Here is a 16,917-nt window from a genome sequence, read left to right on the forward strand (position 1 = left end):
GCTGCTTTGCCCATGCAAAACACTCAGCTCTTCAAACCCACTGGCCAGCCCAACAGACTCCTTGAAGGACCAGGAAGCCCAGCTGTGTCCCTTCTGCTACTGTCCACAGTGCCAGAACCTCCGCCCTGCGGCCAGAATCCAGCTCTCTGCTCAGAGATGCTGCGCCAGGCTGTCTGTTGCAGCTGGGTTCCTCCACAGCTCTCGGGGTTCCCCTGTCACTTTACTGCAGGGGAGGCAACAAGAATAACTTGAAACCCAGACAACAGGGCCAAGGAAGGGAGGGCAGGGGGAGAAGGACCCCCAGAAGCTTCTGCTGTTATCATAGGGAGGAGCGAGTCACTGTGACAGAAGTGTTACTATAGTGTGTTGGCCGAAGATGCAGCCTTAGCACCAGATCAGCACTGGCTTGGACCCCTCACCCTGTCCCCGGAGCCTGGGGAAGGAGCTTGGATGGCGATCAGCCTTGGCCAGCCACCCCGGTCAGCAGGGCAAAGATAGCCAGTCAGTGGTCAGGATGAGTGACGGCTGGCAGGCCCCCTACTCCCAACCCAGAACCCCAGCCGTCTCCTCCCCAGCTCCCTGTCTGAGCCAGGCTCAGGGCCTCTAGACTAGCAAAGGGCTAATCCGGGGCAGCCTGAGAAAGCAGAGGGCAGCTTTGCTTGCTCTGCTGACTGGTCTCTCTGCCCTGCTGGTTGCTCCTGCCTGCCCTTCTGCTACGTGTATTTCCAGACTGGGGGTTAACAGTAACTTCTGGAGGCTCCCTCAGAGTGACCCTACTTGGCTTCAGCTTTTTTTTTTTTTTTTAAGATGTGCTTGTGGCCTTGGGGCTAGTCGTATTTAAACCTTATGGGATGCTGGGTCCAGGAGCAAGTGGAAGATTCTAGACACAGGGCTTGTGCTGCAAAGGCACTCCGCCATGATCCAGGAACATGGGAAATTAGGAACTGCTTCACCTCCCTCCTCTCAACAAAGGGGCCGTGACCCTGCCCGCCACCCCAGTCTTAGCTCTGGGCCCGACCTTGGGCACATTGCTAGCTGCCGTCTCTGGCCTCACTGGAACATGAGGGAGGTGGACTCGACTAGCTCCGCAGGCCTTTCGCATGCTGGCCCAGTGCCTCTGCTAGCGCTAAGCACTTTGGGGGAATGCCAGGAGAGAACCTGTGAGAGGCTTCTCTTGGCAGGTGTTGAAATGAACGTGTTTAGTTACAGTCCCCTGTTGTGGACCTGTGGGCAGTCAGGAGGGTGTCGGCCAGGCATCCTGTCCCAGGGAGCACAGCCCCCAGTCCCTGAGCCTTGTCCAGACTTGCTGCTCACTGTCCCCGTGTTCCCACCCCCAGGGGCAGGCTCCTGCATGGACGGCACTTTACGTATAAAAGTATCACAGGTGACATGGCCATCACATTCGTCTCCACGGGAGTGGAAGGCGCCTTCGCCACTGAGGAGCACCCTTATGCAGCTCATGGACCCTGGTTACAAGTGAGAAGGCTCTTTTTCTTCTCCCCACCTCCTTTCTGCGGGTTCTTCCCGACTCTGTCCCCTCCCTCTCCTCCCTTGGCAGCTCTCGGCGGCTCCCTTCCTGAGGGCTGGTTATGAGAAGCCGTGTGGAGTGCGGCTGCTGATGTGTGTCCCATCAGCCCTGGGAGCACTTCCTGGCTTCTCCACTATCACTTGAGGCAGGAGTGATAACTCTCTAGGCCCTGGCCTTTGGTGGTTCTGTTTGCTGTGGAAATCCAGGTTTGAGAAATCCAGGGATATGATGTGTCATATCCTGCGCCCTGGAGAAACAGAGGTTCGGGAAACCCAGATGAAGCAGACTGGGAGGACGTGCGAAGCCACTCTCCAGTGCCTGTATGGAAATCCCACCAGATTTCCTAGAAAGTGGGCATGTGGACCCGGGGCTGGGATGGCCAGCTCAGCAGGCAGAGCCTCCCCCGGCCCCTCATGTAATGGCTCTCCCATTCCTCCTGATGGAAGCCCAGCCTCTCTGCACAGAAACTCCTGGCGTGTTTAGAACGCTTAGTTCTCCACTGCTCTTCTGGCTGGAGCACAGCTTCGGGGCCACTGCCAAGTGGGGTGCTGGGCCCTAAAAGCTGCAGGCCTCCTTCCAGCCCCCATCCTGTTTCAGGCCTCATAGGTACTTGGCCTGGTCCGGCATAGTCCCAAATGTATCAGAGGAACAAAATCCTTTTTTGTTTTTCCTTTGTTTGTTGAGGGTACAGGAGGAAGAATGCTCTACCGTATCTCTCATAGGAGCATCAGAAAAGGGAATCTGGGGTGGAAGAGGGTCCATAGGGGGGATAAATGGTAATGGAAAAAAGTACAATAAAAATAATGTAATGAAATTAATTTTTTAAAAGGGATCTGGGCCCTGGCTGGTGTGGCTCAGTGGACTAAGCACCAAACTGTGAACTGAAAGGTCACTGGTTCAATTCCCAGTCAGGGCACATGCCTGGGTTTCAGGCCAGGTCCCCAGTTGGGGGCGTGTAAGAGACAACCAATTGATGTATCTCTTGCACACTCTCTTTCTCCCTCCCTTCCCCACTCTCTAAAATAAATGAAATCTTAAAAAAAATAAAAAGGAAAAGAAAAGAAAGAAAGAGAATCTGGCCCTGCAGGTTGCTTGGTTGGTGTGTTGTTCCATACACCAAAAAGTTGCAGGCTTGATCTTGGTCAGGGCATGTGTGGGAGGCACCTGATCGAAGTTTCTCTCTCATATTGATGTTTCTGTCTCTCTCTTTCTCCCTCCACCTCCTGACCTCTCTTTCTAAAATCTTATTTTTAAAAAAGCATATCCTCTGGTGAGAATCAAAAAAAATTTTTTCATAACTTAAAAAAATGTTTAAAAAGGGTTAGGGAATCTGACCCTAATCCAAAAGGTGACCTGCTTTGTTTGTGGTGGAAGGGGGTGGGGGGCAGAAAATTACAGCAGAGGGGAGCCGAGTTGTGTGTGTTTAACCGGGGGGGGGGGGTGTCTGTGAAGCAACTATATGGTTAATGTGGGTATAGTTTTTGTCTCTGTGTGTTGTCTTGCAGCTGAATTTCTCCTCCTTTAAGCCATGTCCCTCCCCCTCCCCCTAAAATACAAACCCATAATTAAAACAAACAGCAAACAAAGGACCCCAACTACACTCCCCAGACTCAGCCAAGGTAGAAATGGAAGCTCATGCTTTAGGGATATTGTGTTCCATAAATTATCTTGCCTTTTTCCATTGTTGTTATTACACTGTTTCATAACAAAATTACTTTGAACCATAAAGTTATAAATATATTTTAAAACTCCCTCTTGGTCACATTAGATTTCTGTGCATGTGGTGTTGGTAGTTACTGTAGCAAAAGCTGTTAAGTACAACATTTGAAATTAGCCTGGCACAAGTGGAAAGCGCCCCCTGCCCCACCCCCAGCGGAGTCCCAGGCCACCGGGCTGCCTCTGTGGACAGCGGGCAGGGAGCAGGCCTCTTGCCTGGGCAGAGCTAGTAAAGAGAGGAAAAGTGGGGGCCACGCAGGAGACCCCAGCCCCCGAGAGTTTGCAGGTCATCATTCCCAGTGGGTGACTGAGTGCAGACAGGTCTCGGCAGAAGTGTCCTCGGGTAACATTTGTGTGCATTTAAGGTTCAAACACATTTTCTTGGAAGTGTAAGCACTGGAGTCTCCCAAAATTCAAGAAATCACACACACACACACACACACCCCTACCTCTGCCCAGCCTGGTTACACTTTACACCCTCTACTCTGAACCTCTTTTTGGAGTCCTGCATTCCGCTTGGAACATCTTCTTGCCCTGAGGAGGGGGTTGGGCAACATTTCCAATTCTCAGCAGCCTGGGGACCTTGGCCCCCAGAGGGCTCAGCAGATGTCATGTTGCCCCTCAGGCCCCTCCAAGTTCTGGACCCAACCCAAGTTCCCAAGCTTCTTATCCCCGGCTGCTGGCATTCCAGTCCGGCTCCACCCCCCTCGCCTCTCCAGCAGCCCCTCAGTGAGCTCGAGCACCAGGACACTGCTGACTCCCATGCACACGGCCCCCTCCCGTGCACTGTTGCCCAGGGAACCGGGAACGGTGGGAACCAGCCACTGGCTTCGGCATGTTTCAATAAAGTTGCTGTGCTGGGTAGCTGCTTAATCAAAGGCCTGTGTTATGGGCTCATTAGCGTGGTCCACCACGGGGGCCAACTCGCAGGGAAGCTCCCAGGAAGGCTGGCTGGGGCCCCACTCCCCAAGCACACACCCTCACTCACCAAGGGGTTTCTCAGGCCCTTTCCAAGAAGTCCTAGGAAACCCTCTGCCCCGCCCTCTCCAGTCCTCAGCTGTAGAGCCAACACCCACACCACCTCCCCTCCCCACCCCCAAAGCAGTCAGCATTTCTGCATCTGACTGCCTTCCCTTTAGGGTCTCGCCACTGTGGTCACAGGCAGCTCCCTAGCTTGTGGGAACCTGGGCCTGTAATTACTTGTGGGCCTCCAGATCTTCTGGAGCTGGCTGTCTCCCTGGGAGTCTGCAGGACCTCCTACAGGCCTGGGATTAGGCTTGTCACCAGTGAAGGCAAGAGACCCAGACTTCTGTTTTCTTGGCTGCTACTTGAACCTCCCTGTTGGTCCCAGCTGAATTGGGAGGGGCTGGGATGAGTTTCTTGCATCAGCCCTCAACAGCCTTGGAAGCCCTCTTTCCCAGCCTTGGCACCTTGTGCTGGCTACCGGCCCAGGCCTGGTATCTCTTGGGGAAAAGGCATGGCAAAGACACCCCTCATGGGAGGAGAGTGACAAAGGAGAGGCTGAGAGAAAAAGGCAGAAGGTAGGGGAATCTGGGCCCTTTCTGGAGCTTGTGGCGTGTCCCAGACAGGCCTCCACACTCACCTACCCCTGGGCTTGCGCCCGCTCTCCGTGCTCCTTTCCTCCCCAGTCTCTCCAGCCCCAGGGAAGTCAAGGCCCTGGCACGCAAAGGCAGGACCCTCGGCAACCCCAGGGGGAGTGCAGCGGGTGCTCCCTGCTTCCTGGAGGAGCTGGAGAGGCAGGAATCCTGCTTCAATTCCATAGGCTTCTCAATTTCCAGAGGTGGGTACCTTGACTCCCTCTGCCCTGCCATCTGCTGTTTTCATCCTCACTGAGATGGTAAAGCCTATCAGCCAGCTCTGGAGCTTTGCAGGCAGGTCTTCAGACCCCGGGGGAGGCCTGCCTGCGTCCCTCCTGCATACCTTCCCCCAGCATTCCTCTTCCCAGTGGCTTTAACAAGCCCTCTCCTTGAGTCTGTCATCACCACGCTGTTAGTGCTGTGAGGGGGAGCCTGGCCCAGAGCTGAGGCGTTCACCCATCCCCAGCCAGGGCTGATCTGCAAGGGGAGAAGTTGGCCCCGGGAGGTTATATAGGGGTCACATCACCAAATATGAGAATATTTTGTTATGCCCTGCAGTGCTTTGTCAGCTGTGTGGTGTCTGACAGCTCACCCTGGTGGTGCCCCTGTTCCCTACCAGCCCTGATGGGAGGCCCCAGGCTTGGGAGGAGACGCCCACAGCTGTTCTGAGTGGGCTCCACGCTCCAGGCTAGGTCTGGGGACTCACTGCTGGGCTCTCCTCGTCTGACTCACGGCTGTCCTGAGGACAAGCTCCTGCCCTCTCCTGTCCCTGTCCGCCCACTTGGACGTGTGAAAGACACTTGGTAATTCCTGGCCCGGCCCTGGGCAGCCTCTCTTCGGTACCTCTACTGTTTCTCTGTCCACTGGTGAGCCTGGCCACAACCCGGGCTCCCTGGAAGCCGTTGCTTGGGCTGTCATGGTGGCCTTGTTGCAGGAGGACGCCCCTTAGGGTGTAAATCCCAGCACTGTGCCTCAGGAAGTACACCACCCTCCCTTTCAGGAGAGGCCTGTGATGGCCTGCTGTGCCCTCACCAGCCAGCAGCCACAGCAGGAGGAGTCCGAGCCTGCTCCTGGCCACCAGAGCCGACTGCTCACCACCCACCACGAACAGAAGACCAGTGAGGCCTCGCTGCACTGCTGCCACTGCGGCCTGCGCTGCCCCGCACACCTCTGCCCCTGAGCCCAGGGCCGTTGGGTGAGGGGGCTGCAGACTGGACTGCTTCCTCATCCCTGCCTCCTCCATTGCCATTGAGGGAGCCAGAGCAGCTCCTTGGCAGGCCCCACCCTGTAAACAACACATTTCCTTCCCTCAGAGAAGGAAAGGGAGGGAAAAAGAAAGCCAAACTTGTTGGGAAGCAAGAACAACGTGTCAACACGAAATGCGAACAAGGCCCCAGACAAAGTGTGGATTGTCGTACCGAGGGGAAGGAGGGGGCATCGTCAGCACTATTTGCAGACTCAGAAATATCATTGACCACAGACATTTGAATCAGATCTGCAACATCTGAGCTTCTGCCTGCAGCATAGCCAGGCCTGCCCAGGGCAGGCACTGACGAAAGATCACTTTCTGAGTTCCTTTTGGAACTTGCTGGGGCCCGGGGAATTGGGAAGTTGTTGACAGTCCTCCCTCATCACCAGCCAGCCAGGCTGTCCTAAGGCACCTGGTGTGCTTGTACCTCAGGCTGAGTTACTGGTCTGGATTCCAGGCCCCCTCCCTAATAAAGGCGGGGTAGGGTGGGGGTGGGGCGCTGTAGCCAACAACTCACCTCTGTTGGTTCAGCCCGTGCCCAGACTCCTTTCCCCTGTGAGGCTGGGTGTTTCCCAGTACTCCTCCTACCAGGATCTCCTGGGGCACCTTAAAAATGTGCATGCCTTGGCCGTGCCCAGGATATTCTGATTCAGGAGGTCTGGATGGAGCCTGGTTTCCGTATTTTCAAAAATTTCCCAGGGGAGTTTGGTCGGCTTTCCCCTCTCACTAGAGAGCCTGTTTCCTCCCAGGACTGTCTGTGCACGAATGCAAGCGTTTCATGCCCAGCTCCTGGAGAGTGCAGGCACCAGTGAGTGTTGTTATCATTGTCTTTCTGTTTAAGTTCAGTATTATGATTTCTACTGTTTTCGGGACTAGCGTAACTGCATGCCTACTCCAGCTGGCCTGGAAACTGGTCCTGCTGCCCTACTTACAAACCATCTTTGGGCGTGGTTTGCCTTCCTGAACGATTGGCCACCCTGGTTTTGAGCAGCTGTATGTCTATGGCGGTCAGGGTTCCAGCCCTTTGAGCTAAGCTACTGACCAGGAGATATGTGGCTGGTTGGGGGTTGGGATTGTTGGTTTTCCAAGTCATTGGTCAAAGCCAAAGTCATCTTCATCTCCCCATTCAGAGCAGAGAGAGGAATCAGCACTGAGTATACAAGGCTTCCAGAATTGGGTAGGGTAGCTTTCCCAGGCTGGAAAAGAGCATCCTCTACTACCCTGAGGTCAGATCACCATTTTTAAAATATTTTTTTTATTTTTAGAGAGAGGGGAAGAGAGGGAGAGAAACATTAGTTGGTTGCCTGTAGCACACTCCCAACTGGGGACGGACCTGTAGCCCAGGCGTGTGTCCTGACTAGGAATCAACCTGGCAGCCTCTCAGTTAGCAGGCCGCCACTCAATCTTCTGAGGCACACCAGCCAGGGCAGATCACCATTCTTTTAAAGTCCAGGAGACTCGTCTCCTCTTGACACCTGCTCGTCTGCAAAATGGAGATGAGAGTTTCCTCCCTCCCAGGACCGCCATGAAGATTCGGTGACACGATACAGGTCGAGCACTAAGCCCAGTGCCTGGCGCGCAGAGGAGGCGCTGCTTCTGCTGGTGGAGGTGTTATCATTACCACTGTCATTGTCATAACCATTCCTGTTATTATTTGTGGCCAAGCCAGGCAGCTCCGTGGGGACCCAGTGAGCTCCAAGAACCCCAAGCCCCAGAATTGCACAGGCTTTTCCCACAGTTGTATCACAACGGGGAGTCTGTTACTCGTGAGAGCTCCCAGGAGCCACTCCATCACAGCTGTCTATCTCCAGTGTCCTGTTGATAAGATCTGTTAACATTCTCAGCTCCGGGTCTGAAATATACAAAGAACAGGGCCTGTTTGTTGAATTCAAGCGGCTAAGGTTTAACTCCCAAAGGAAATTAAATTAGGTGCCTGGAGCTACGACAGTCTGTCGTGTTTCTTTGCAGGGAATGTCACCCTTAATATCATGCAGATCTCATGTATAATTTTACCCCCTTTAGTTTCTTTAAAATGATTTGAAGTTTCCAGCAGGAACCAGCAAATCAGCAAAAGTGAAGATTGACTAGCGATTAAGGTTTGTCCCCTTTTTTTTGGTCCTGCCATCCCCTCCCCCAGCTGAGTAGAGAATGAGTCCACACACAGATGGCACCCTGCACCCTTGGTAGTTGTTCTACTAAAAGCCACTGTAACTCCCCCTCTTCACCACCAACTCCAGACCTTTGTCAGAGGCACTAGCTGCGGACTGAACTCGGCCTTAGTGGGGTTATCTTTACTGCTGTTGAGAAACAGCTCCGTGGGACCTCACTGGGTGGCCACAGTCCCTGTGAGCCCTCCCCCCCTCATCGCACCCCGAGAACTGGTTACAGTCCCAGGCCTATTTACCTCTCTGGCAGGAAAGGCTCTCCCCCCAAGTTATTTGTGGGTTAGAAATCAGCCCAGCCTGGCCCAGACTGGAGCCATTGTAATATAATTGGGTTTTAGGTATGCCTGTGTTTGTGCTAGCATTTGAAGAGATGGCAGCACGTCCCGGAAATGCCAAAAATATGAATGTGACTTTTGTACTACTCAAGCAGACTGGTGATAACTGGTAGAGAAACTCTGGACTGACTGGGCGGAGGAGGCGGGGAAGCCATGGGCTGAGAGGAGGAGGAGCAGGAGCAGAAGCCCTGTGGGAGGACCAGTGTGTGATCGGGAACTAGTCACTGTCGTCTGTGAGAGGAAGCCAGCCAGTCCCACGGCGGCAACCCACAGGAAGACCAGGGTGGGAGGGGCACCTCAGGCGGGCATTTCCCTAGACCCGATTTGTCTCTGAACCTCGTCTCTGTCCTCGCTTGAGGCCTGAGCTCCTCAAACAGAAACTTGAGTGAGGAGATGTGGGCCAGTGGTTGAAGCTGTTTAGTTCCCGTGTGCGGCCTTGTAGCCCGGGAAGGAGACAGGTTCCCTGTCAACCAAGGGTGGGAGCATGTCCAGGAGGGGCATGGACTCTCTTCGTGCCCATGTCCCTGGGGCTCCCCCCAGGACTAGGCCTAGCAGCAGCACCCAGGGGTGCTGTGGAATCAAGGAAATGGCTGGGCAGATGAGTAGAAGAATAAACAGATGCATAAAAGTCACGGGGTAAGCGTTCAGGATATGGTCTTGTCTCAGCCACTCACAAGCTGTGTGTCATTGGGCAAATTACACAACCTGTCTGTGCCTCGGGTTCCTCATCTGCAAGGAGGCCCAGAAAATAAGGTCTCAGGCATGTAGCAGGATGCCCGGTGTGGTGGTGGCTGGTGTGTTCACTCCGGGTAGTTCTCCCATTCCTTACTCCTACATCTACCCCATCAACTCCCTTCCTTTGGAGCCCTCCATCCTGTGAGGCCTCTGGTGACCCGGCTGCTTTTCTCTGCCATCTCACTTCATCTCACAAGCTGACTGCATCTGAGTTGTGAAACTTCTGTTCTTCTCAGAGGGTACAACTCCCAGGGGAAACCTGATGGGTATTTTCTCAAGGCCTTGATCCTCATCCTTCTCAATAAGGGGTTTTCCCTCAGAGGAGCCCTCCACCAGGGTCTTGACCCATTGTGGTTCTTCCTCTGTGCCCCGCCCAGGGCATTCAGAGTTTGCTGGAGGAGGCAAAGCAGAGGCAGGTAGAGGCACAGCTTGGGGGTACAGAAGGGTCTGGTGCAGAGGCCAGGAGGCCCCATGGACTAGCACTTGGAGGAGGGGGGTGGAGAAAGGGATCAGCCTGGGAAGAGGAAAGACATCCTCAGCCCAGGTCTGGTGTGGTACAGGCCTGGGTGAGCTTGGCCTGGTTCTGCAGAGCCTGCCCAGCAGAGGAGCCAGCTGGGAAAACGACCCATCGTGTTGAGGAAGGCCCGAGTGGGTGCCCTTGGACACTCCCATGGGCTGTGAAACTTCTTTGGGGGACAAGGGTGTTGGTTGTGCCAGCTAAGTAGTGGGGCCAGGCTGTCCCAGACGTCAGTGCATATTGACAAGGCATCAGACTGGAGCAGCAAAGCAGGACAGCCAGGAGGCAACCTGGGGAAAAGGTTTCTAAAAGGGAGTTTTGAAGAACTCAGTGGCTGAATGGGGCCAGCAGGACGGGTTTGGGAGCTTCCGGCCTAAGAGAATGTGGATGCTGCAGATGGAAATGGAGTTGAGAGTCCCTTTCCCAGAGGTAAAGTGAGAGATTGGGGCACAGTCTCCAAATTCTGCGGCACAGACGTCTCCGATGTACCTTCCGGGGCATTTCCGGATTCTAGACGGGGCTTGTATTCCAAATCCAAACAGATTCTTTTTGTCCTACCGAGAGAGGCCGAGGGGGAACATGTGACCTGGTTGGGCAAGAAGGATGTTGGCAATCGCTCTTCTCTACCCCTCAGCTTTTGTTTCCCCTCCAGCGCACTGAGACATGCAGGAGGCCCGAACGGCCCAAAACGGTATTTTCCCATCCATTTCCATAGTATTTCTGGGACCAGCACTACCGTCCCTCCAGGCGTCCCCCACCTTGCTTCCCCATTGCCCTTCCTTCTCTACCTCGTTCCTCTGAGGGTGCGGGCAGGTGGGTGGTGGTAGAGGGGGGAGGGGGGCACAGGGGAGTAGTGTCAGTCAAGGCAGGCCTGGAGCACTGCCGTCTGGTCCTAGAACAGACCACTGCGGGCTCGTGTCTCCTTGTGGCCGGAAGAAGGTCCATAGCTTGACAGTTGACAAAAAGACCATATATTTAAAAAATAAAATAAAAGTCCTGTCTTGTGCTTTCTTCCCAGATTCTGTTGACTGAAGAGTTTGTAGAGAAAATGTTGGAGGACTTAGAAGATTTGACTTCTCCGGAGGAAGTAAGCCTGCTGGACTTTCTGGCAGAGGGTCCGGTCTCCAGGAGCGCGAGTGCATGTGTGTCTGTCTGTCGCTCTCCTTCTGTCCCTCCCTCCCTTCTTTCTCTCCCAGGTGCAGGGATAGGCAGGCAAGGAGACCCGGGAGATGTTAAAGGGCTTTATTTCTCTGTCTCCCCACCACCCCCAGCCCTCGTAAGGACACCCAGCAAACTGAATGGCCGGCTCCTGAGAACCTCATTGAAGAGGCAGCCGGGGCCTTCAGGCTAGTACGAGTTCTCCCCAGCCCCTGCTGTTCCCTGGCAGGTTCTGAACAAAAAGCTCGTGCCTGCTGCCAGAGAACATTCCACTGGGGAGTTCTGGTGGGCAGCAAGGGACTCCTGCTCTCGCCTTAGGCCACCCAGGAGCCGCTCTCCTAGCTCCCTTCTCTCGCCTTAAGCTCTCCCCTCTTGGTCTGCTCTTCCAACCCTAACCCAGAGCCTGAGGAGCTGGCAGGCCAGGTGGGGGCTTGTGCTTTCCTTGGCTCCTCTTCTGGGGTGCAGTACTAGAGCCCATAATCCCCTTTGTTTTTCTTCCTTATTCCCGTCATCCTCATTTGTGGGGACTTACCTCATCCTGGAAAGTCCCTTCCCCTCCCCTGGCCTCCTACTAAGCAGCAGCCCGGTGGGGTCTGAGTCTTCCTGGCCTTGACGCCCTGCAGGTTAGTAGAACATTAGCAAGCTGGCCTCCAGCCTCTGGAGAGTTGTCTGGGCCCTCCCCTGCCTGTGGCAGAGACAGGCCCTTCCCTTGCCCTTTCTGCCAGGAAGTGTGTTTAGAGGGGAGCTCCTTCACTTCCCAGGGGCCAAGCTTTCAAGCCAGAGAGAGGCCAGTCACGGCTGGAGGTCCCAGCTGCCAGGGCTCCTAGGGCTGTATCAGACAGTCCACAGTGGCTTCCAGGGCCATGAGGTGGAGGAGAGCACACAGGGCAGGACCATGCTGTCCATGTCTCTAGCTGTACAGGAACTTCTCAGAGCCTTAGGTCACCCCAAATAAGGTAGCATCTCGTCTATCCTCTGGGATACAGCTTGATAAATTAACTCATTTATACATTCAAAAGTCACCAAGCACCCAGTCTGTGCCAGCCAATCAACCCCCACAAGCCTCTGGTCCCTGAGGCCCAGCTCCCATTCAGTCAGACCAGAGCCAGCTGCCCAGAAGCGCTTCCGGAGAGGCCGTGTAGCCCTGGGGTGGCTTTGTGCCAGGCTGCTGCTTTGAGCTTGGGTGTTGAGGGGTTGAGAGGGGGACAGTCCAGGCAGGAGGGACAGGAGCCAGGGGAAGCTTAGGAAAGTAGGTCACTAAAAATGACTTTTTTTTTCTTTCCTGTCCGGAGGCTGTCCCCACACCCTGCCCAACTCTCCACTTTAGTCCTGGCTCGGACAGTCCCCCATCAGAGGGAGGGAGAGGGAGGCAGCCAGGAAGTATCAGGCCTGTTCACTTGCAGCCCCGGCTCTAGGCAGGCCCAGGACCTGCTCTTCCCTCCCATCCAGGCTGGCCTGACTTCTCGCCTAGCCCCAGTACAGTGGGAGTCATGAGAGGCTGTCGTATTTCTAAGTCATGTACATCTGTTGAGCACCAGCTGTGTGCCAGACCACATTCAGAGTCCCAGACTACACATGGATGATATGTGTCAGCCTTTCCCCTTACATCCCCCAGGAGCTCTAGAAGCAAAACTGTAAGCAAATCCTCGATTCCCTGGGTGAGGCAGGAAGGCCTTGGACTCTCTTTGGCCACCACTGGGACCACTCTCAGGCTGGTAACCCCGGGGAGCAGATGAGAATGAAGGAAGAGGGAGCAGGGCAGAGGGCACATTCCTCCTAACGATGCACCAGACCCAAGAAATCACCTCCAGCCACACTCATTCTGTTCCTCCGCTCCCTCTGAGGCCAAGTCAGGGCCTCCTTCCCTTGGGCCCTTTGGCAAAGGCTGCAGAGGGCAGGGCCCAGGGTCCTTCTGCACCAGGCTTCAAAAGAGAAGCCAGGGCAGGGATAGGTCTACAGTTTTAGACCTTAAGCCATGTCTCTGTAGCATCTGCACCCTCCCCCTGCCCCCATTCTCCAAACCAAGGGCCTCAGGGAACAGATTCCTTACATGCTTGTGGCCAGAGGCAGAACCAAGGAAGTGAGCTGGAGAGAGGTCAGCACAGTCAAGAAAGAGTTAGAAAACATGCCTCCTCCAACCCCTAGTTAATTATTGGCCTGGGGAGGGGTGGGAGGATTGAAGGGGAGAAGGGGTCACCTAACTCCAGCAGCTCGACTCCAGCCACCCACCTGGGTCTCTCATTTGAGATTAAAGCCAATCAACCAGTGGCCTTTCTGACCCAGCACCCAGGGATGGGTCTGGGCGGGGTTCCGGGCCACTCTCTAGAAATCTGCAAAGGAGACAGTGGGTTCGGCTAACATGTGCACTCCGGCTCTGTGCTTGTTCCCTCCGCAGTTCAAACTCCCCAAAGAGTACAGCTGGCCCGAAAAGAAGCTGAAAGTCTCCATCCTACCTGATGTGGTATTTGACAGTCCCCTGCACTAGCCTGGGCTGGGCCCTGCATGGGCCAGAGGAGAGCCCGGCTGCTCCCCAGTGACTTCCGGTTGAACAGCTGTGTAAGAGAGAGTCCCACCAAGAAAAGGAAGGACAAGTGTGAGGATGACTGAGCAGCCACGCACCTCCAGCCCGGTGGGATGCCGGGCACAGGCAGCTGACCCCCACCTCACCTGCAACGCCAAGCCCACGTGGACAGGCCTTGATCCTACTGGGCACTGAGCGGGCAAATGCAAACCTTCACACTTTCTGCTGCTGCCACAAGTTCTGGTCTGAGAAGTGACTCTGGACCTTTAATGTGCCCCTAGGTTCCAGGCCTCCTCCTCACCTGCCCCACGCCACGCAGCCCAGCAGGAAGGAGGTGAGGCGGCCCTGTGGCTTCAGTGCCCAGCTCAACTCTGGGAAGCCTTGTGTAGTCAAGCTCTTCTTGCCACGGAACAATTCCTCTGACCGTGTTTGGGTTGCTTCCTCTATTTTATTTTGTAGAAACCGATGGTATTTTATTGCTCTACAACGATGTCCAGAAGCTGTGTATATAATGTTTTTTAAACAGGACTTTATTCCCGTGAACTTCTGAGTTCTGTCAGACAGGGGCTTGGGGCCGTGTGCCCCTGAGCCGCCACCAGAGAAGGTGCCGGCGTTCGCCTGCCAGCCCAGGGCCCAGAGGAGCCAGCTGCAGAGAGGGGCTTCTTTCCCCAGGCTGGCCTGCTGGGGCCTGGGGCAGAAGAGAGCTGAGGCGCTCCCCCGTGCAGCCCCGAGCCCAGTCAGCTGGGGCCAAGCAGGGATGCTGCTGGTTCCCAAGTGGCCTGGGCCCACAGAGTTCAGGGACCATCAGGGTCTCAGAGACTCGGTGGCCTCAGCCTCATCTCCCAGGCCTTTCCCACCCAACCAGGCTTGCCTGGGACAGGGTGAGGCCCAGCAGTGCACAGTCATCCCCACCGTCACTCAGAGCTGGGCCTCCAGCTCTTCGACCACTCCTGTCCCATTCCCTCGTCCCCTGGGCCTCCCGGCCTCCAGGCTGCAGGACTCTGGCTTATTAAAAACCGAAAAATTAACCTCTCAACATGTCTATAACTTTGATTTTGTAAACACCGCACTCTGCTGCTCTCCCGTCCTCCCTGCATCCACTCATGTCTCATCTCTCATTCCCCAGTCCCGTCCTGTCTCCTGTCCTGCATCTGGGCCTCTCACAGTCCTTGGTCCCTTGCCCCAAAGCTGCAGTTCTCATGGTCTTCCTCCCAGAAGCCCACCTATCTCTGGCCGGTGGTTTGGGGGCTCCTTTTGGGCTATCTCCCACTTCTGCCCTGGAATCAGTAAGCCCCTTTCATACCTGCTTACCCCCTACTCTAGGGACTGCTATTTCAGGATCATCCTTCTGTCCAAAGCAAAACCATTTTGTCTGTCAGGGACCGTGATCTGCCCCGTCTGCTCCGCCACACACACATGCCACCAGGAGCGCCACAGGTGCAGGACCCCTCTGAGGAGAGACCCAGCCAAAGAGCTGCCTCCAGGGGTCATGAAGGCCATGACCGACTCTCCAGGGAACAGTAGTTGGACTCAAGGGACCTGGGTCCTTCTCTGCATGCACCCTCAGGGCCACCTGGTTAACTCCACCAAACTCGGAGCTGCAAGGCAGACCAGCCTGGAGTACCCAGAGAGACGAGCTTCAGGCTCCCGGCAGCCGAGGTGGAGCCCTCTGGACCTGACGTTGGCAGCAGCTGTGCCTTGTCTTAGGACTTCTCAAAAGACGTTTCCTGGCCTTCGCCCGCCACAGCATCCCTGCCTCTGAAGCTCTTGTCTTTTGACGTTTCATGGCCAGAGAGGCGCCATCAGCTGTCCTCTATTCCTTGCCACCCTGACCTACCTCTCCACCAATTCTTTCTTTCTAGGGCCCTACCTCTACCTGCCTGGTTTGGTGGCAGGGAGCGAGCTATCTTCTGAACTAAGATTTGTCATCATTAAGTGAGCTCCTAATGCCGAACCCGTAAAGCCTGCGATCCCCTTCCCGCCCCACCATGTAAGGAACCTCCAAGGTCATGCTGGGGCCCGCCCTCCATTTCCTCTCCCTCCAGTGCATTGGCTGTGGCACAGTGGCAAGACACGGCTGTCCCTGACCAGACCTCCCTTCCCTTGTCCAGTGGTGCCTTCTTCCTAGGGGTTATTCTGGGAAGGGGTCTCCACTGAGCTGGCTGGTGAAGAGGAACCCTCACTGGGAAACAAGCAAGATTGACCACGTCCCGTGCCCAGCACAGCACCTGAAACATGGTGGGCGCTCACTAAATGTGTCCCTTCTTTCCCCCCCTGCAGCCCTTTGGGAGCCCTGACTTCACAGTGAGTGGGGAAGTAAGACGCTTCCCTCCCTTATCTGCCTCTTCCACAGGCTTCCTTGAGGTTTGCCAGGTCCTGCCCCTCCCTCCAGGTCCCTGGTGCTAGAAAGAGGCTGTGACATTGTCTGCCTGCTGCATCAGGCAGACTCCTGTGGCCCCTCCTGCAGTGTGGGCTGCAGGAGGACCGCAGACCCAGCTGCCCTTGGCGGGGGTGGAGAGGCTCACGCAAGGTCTCAGCAAGGTCTCAGGTCTGGCTGGGGAGCTGGTACTTCTTCCTGCCCTTCTCTTTCTCTTCCAAAAGCCAGGCTTCGGGACAGGAACTGGGAAACCACCAGGAGAGTCTAAAAGGGCTAGAGTGTTTTTAAAAAATGAACACAGGGTCTTGAGACTGGGTTTTAAGGTTGAGTGGAGAGCAGGGAAAAAACCTGAATGTTGGTGCCCCTGTGGGGCCGACCAGCCAAGAAATCCCTTGACTATTTTTGTATCTGGTTGTCTTTCCTCTCTGGCTTCCAGGTCCTCTGTGCCAGGTGAGGTTCCTGGGTCCCTGTAGAGAGAGCCCTCCTTTTGTGCAAGTACCTGAATGCTACAATGAGCAGGCTTTTGTAAAAATTTTTATTAGTTTCTAATGTCAATGGCGACTCAGTTCCTAGGGGCTGCAGCCAGCCAGGAACTTTTGTAAGAATTTTGGGTGACTTACTTAGATGTCGTTTCCTTCTTGCCCCCTCTTCCTCTGTGTAACCTCAGTGCATTAAACATATTTGCAGAAGCGCTGGGTCTTGTGCTCCTTTCTGACTGGGAGTAGGGGAGCGGGAAGCCTGGGCCCAGGCAGAGAGGGTGGGTTGGACTTGACCATTCAGAAGCTGGGGTGGGGAAAGGTCGTGAAGACTGTTCTGGGGAGTGGGGCAGGCGGGGTGGGGGGCGGGGGTGTGCGAAGGAACAGGATCGTGCAGCTGGTGACATTTTAGTTGTGCAGAAATGACTGCAGGGACAGCCTCTCTTTCACTTTGTTTTGAACTCCTCCAAGGTCAAGAGGGTAGGAGCACGGAACACAGTCTGGAATGGGTGGGTAAAGAACCTTCATTTTTCTCCTTCCTC

General features: G+C 55.2%; 1 protein-coding gene across 2 annotated transcripts in view; it reads left to right on the forward strand.

The window, feature by feature from the left end:
- SUFU (SUFU negative regulator of hedgehog signaling) overlaps nt 1-16,239 on the forward strand; it is a 95,187-nt gene extending 78,948 nt beyond the window's left edge. For both annotated transcript variants that reach the window (XM_028513794.2, XM_028513795.2), the window contains exons 10-12: nt 1,338-1,476; nt 10,862-10,930; nt 13,397-16,239. In XM_028513794.2, the coding sequence (XP_028369595.1) occupies nt 1,338-1,476; nt 10,862-10,930; nt 13,397-13,486 (298 nt within the window). In that variant the 3' untranslated portion in view covers nt 13,487-16,239. The remainder of the gene's footprint in view (nt 1-1,337; nt 1,477-10,861; nt 10,931-13,396) is intronic.
- Nucleotides 16,240-16,917: the final 678 nt, after the last annotated feature.

The sequence above is a fragment of the Phyllostomus discolor genome, chromosome 5, assembly GCF_004126475.2.
Source record: "Phyllostomus discolor isolate MPI-MPIP mPhyDis1 chromosome 5, mPhyDis1.pri.v3, whole genome shotgun sequence".
NCBI lineage: Eukaryota > Metazoa > Chordata > Mammalia > Chiroptera > Phyllostomidae > Phyllostomus > Phyllostomus discolor.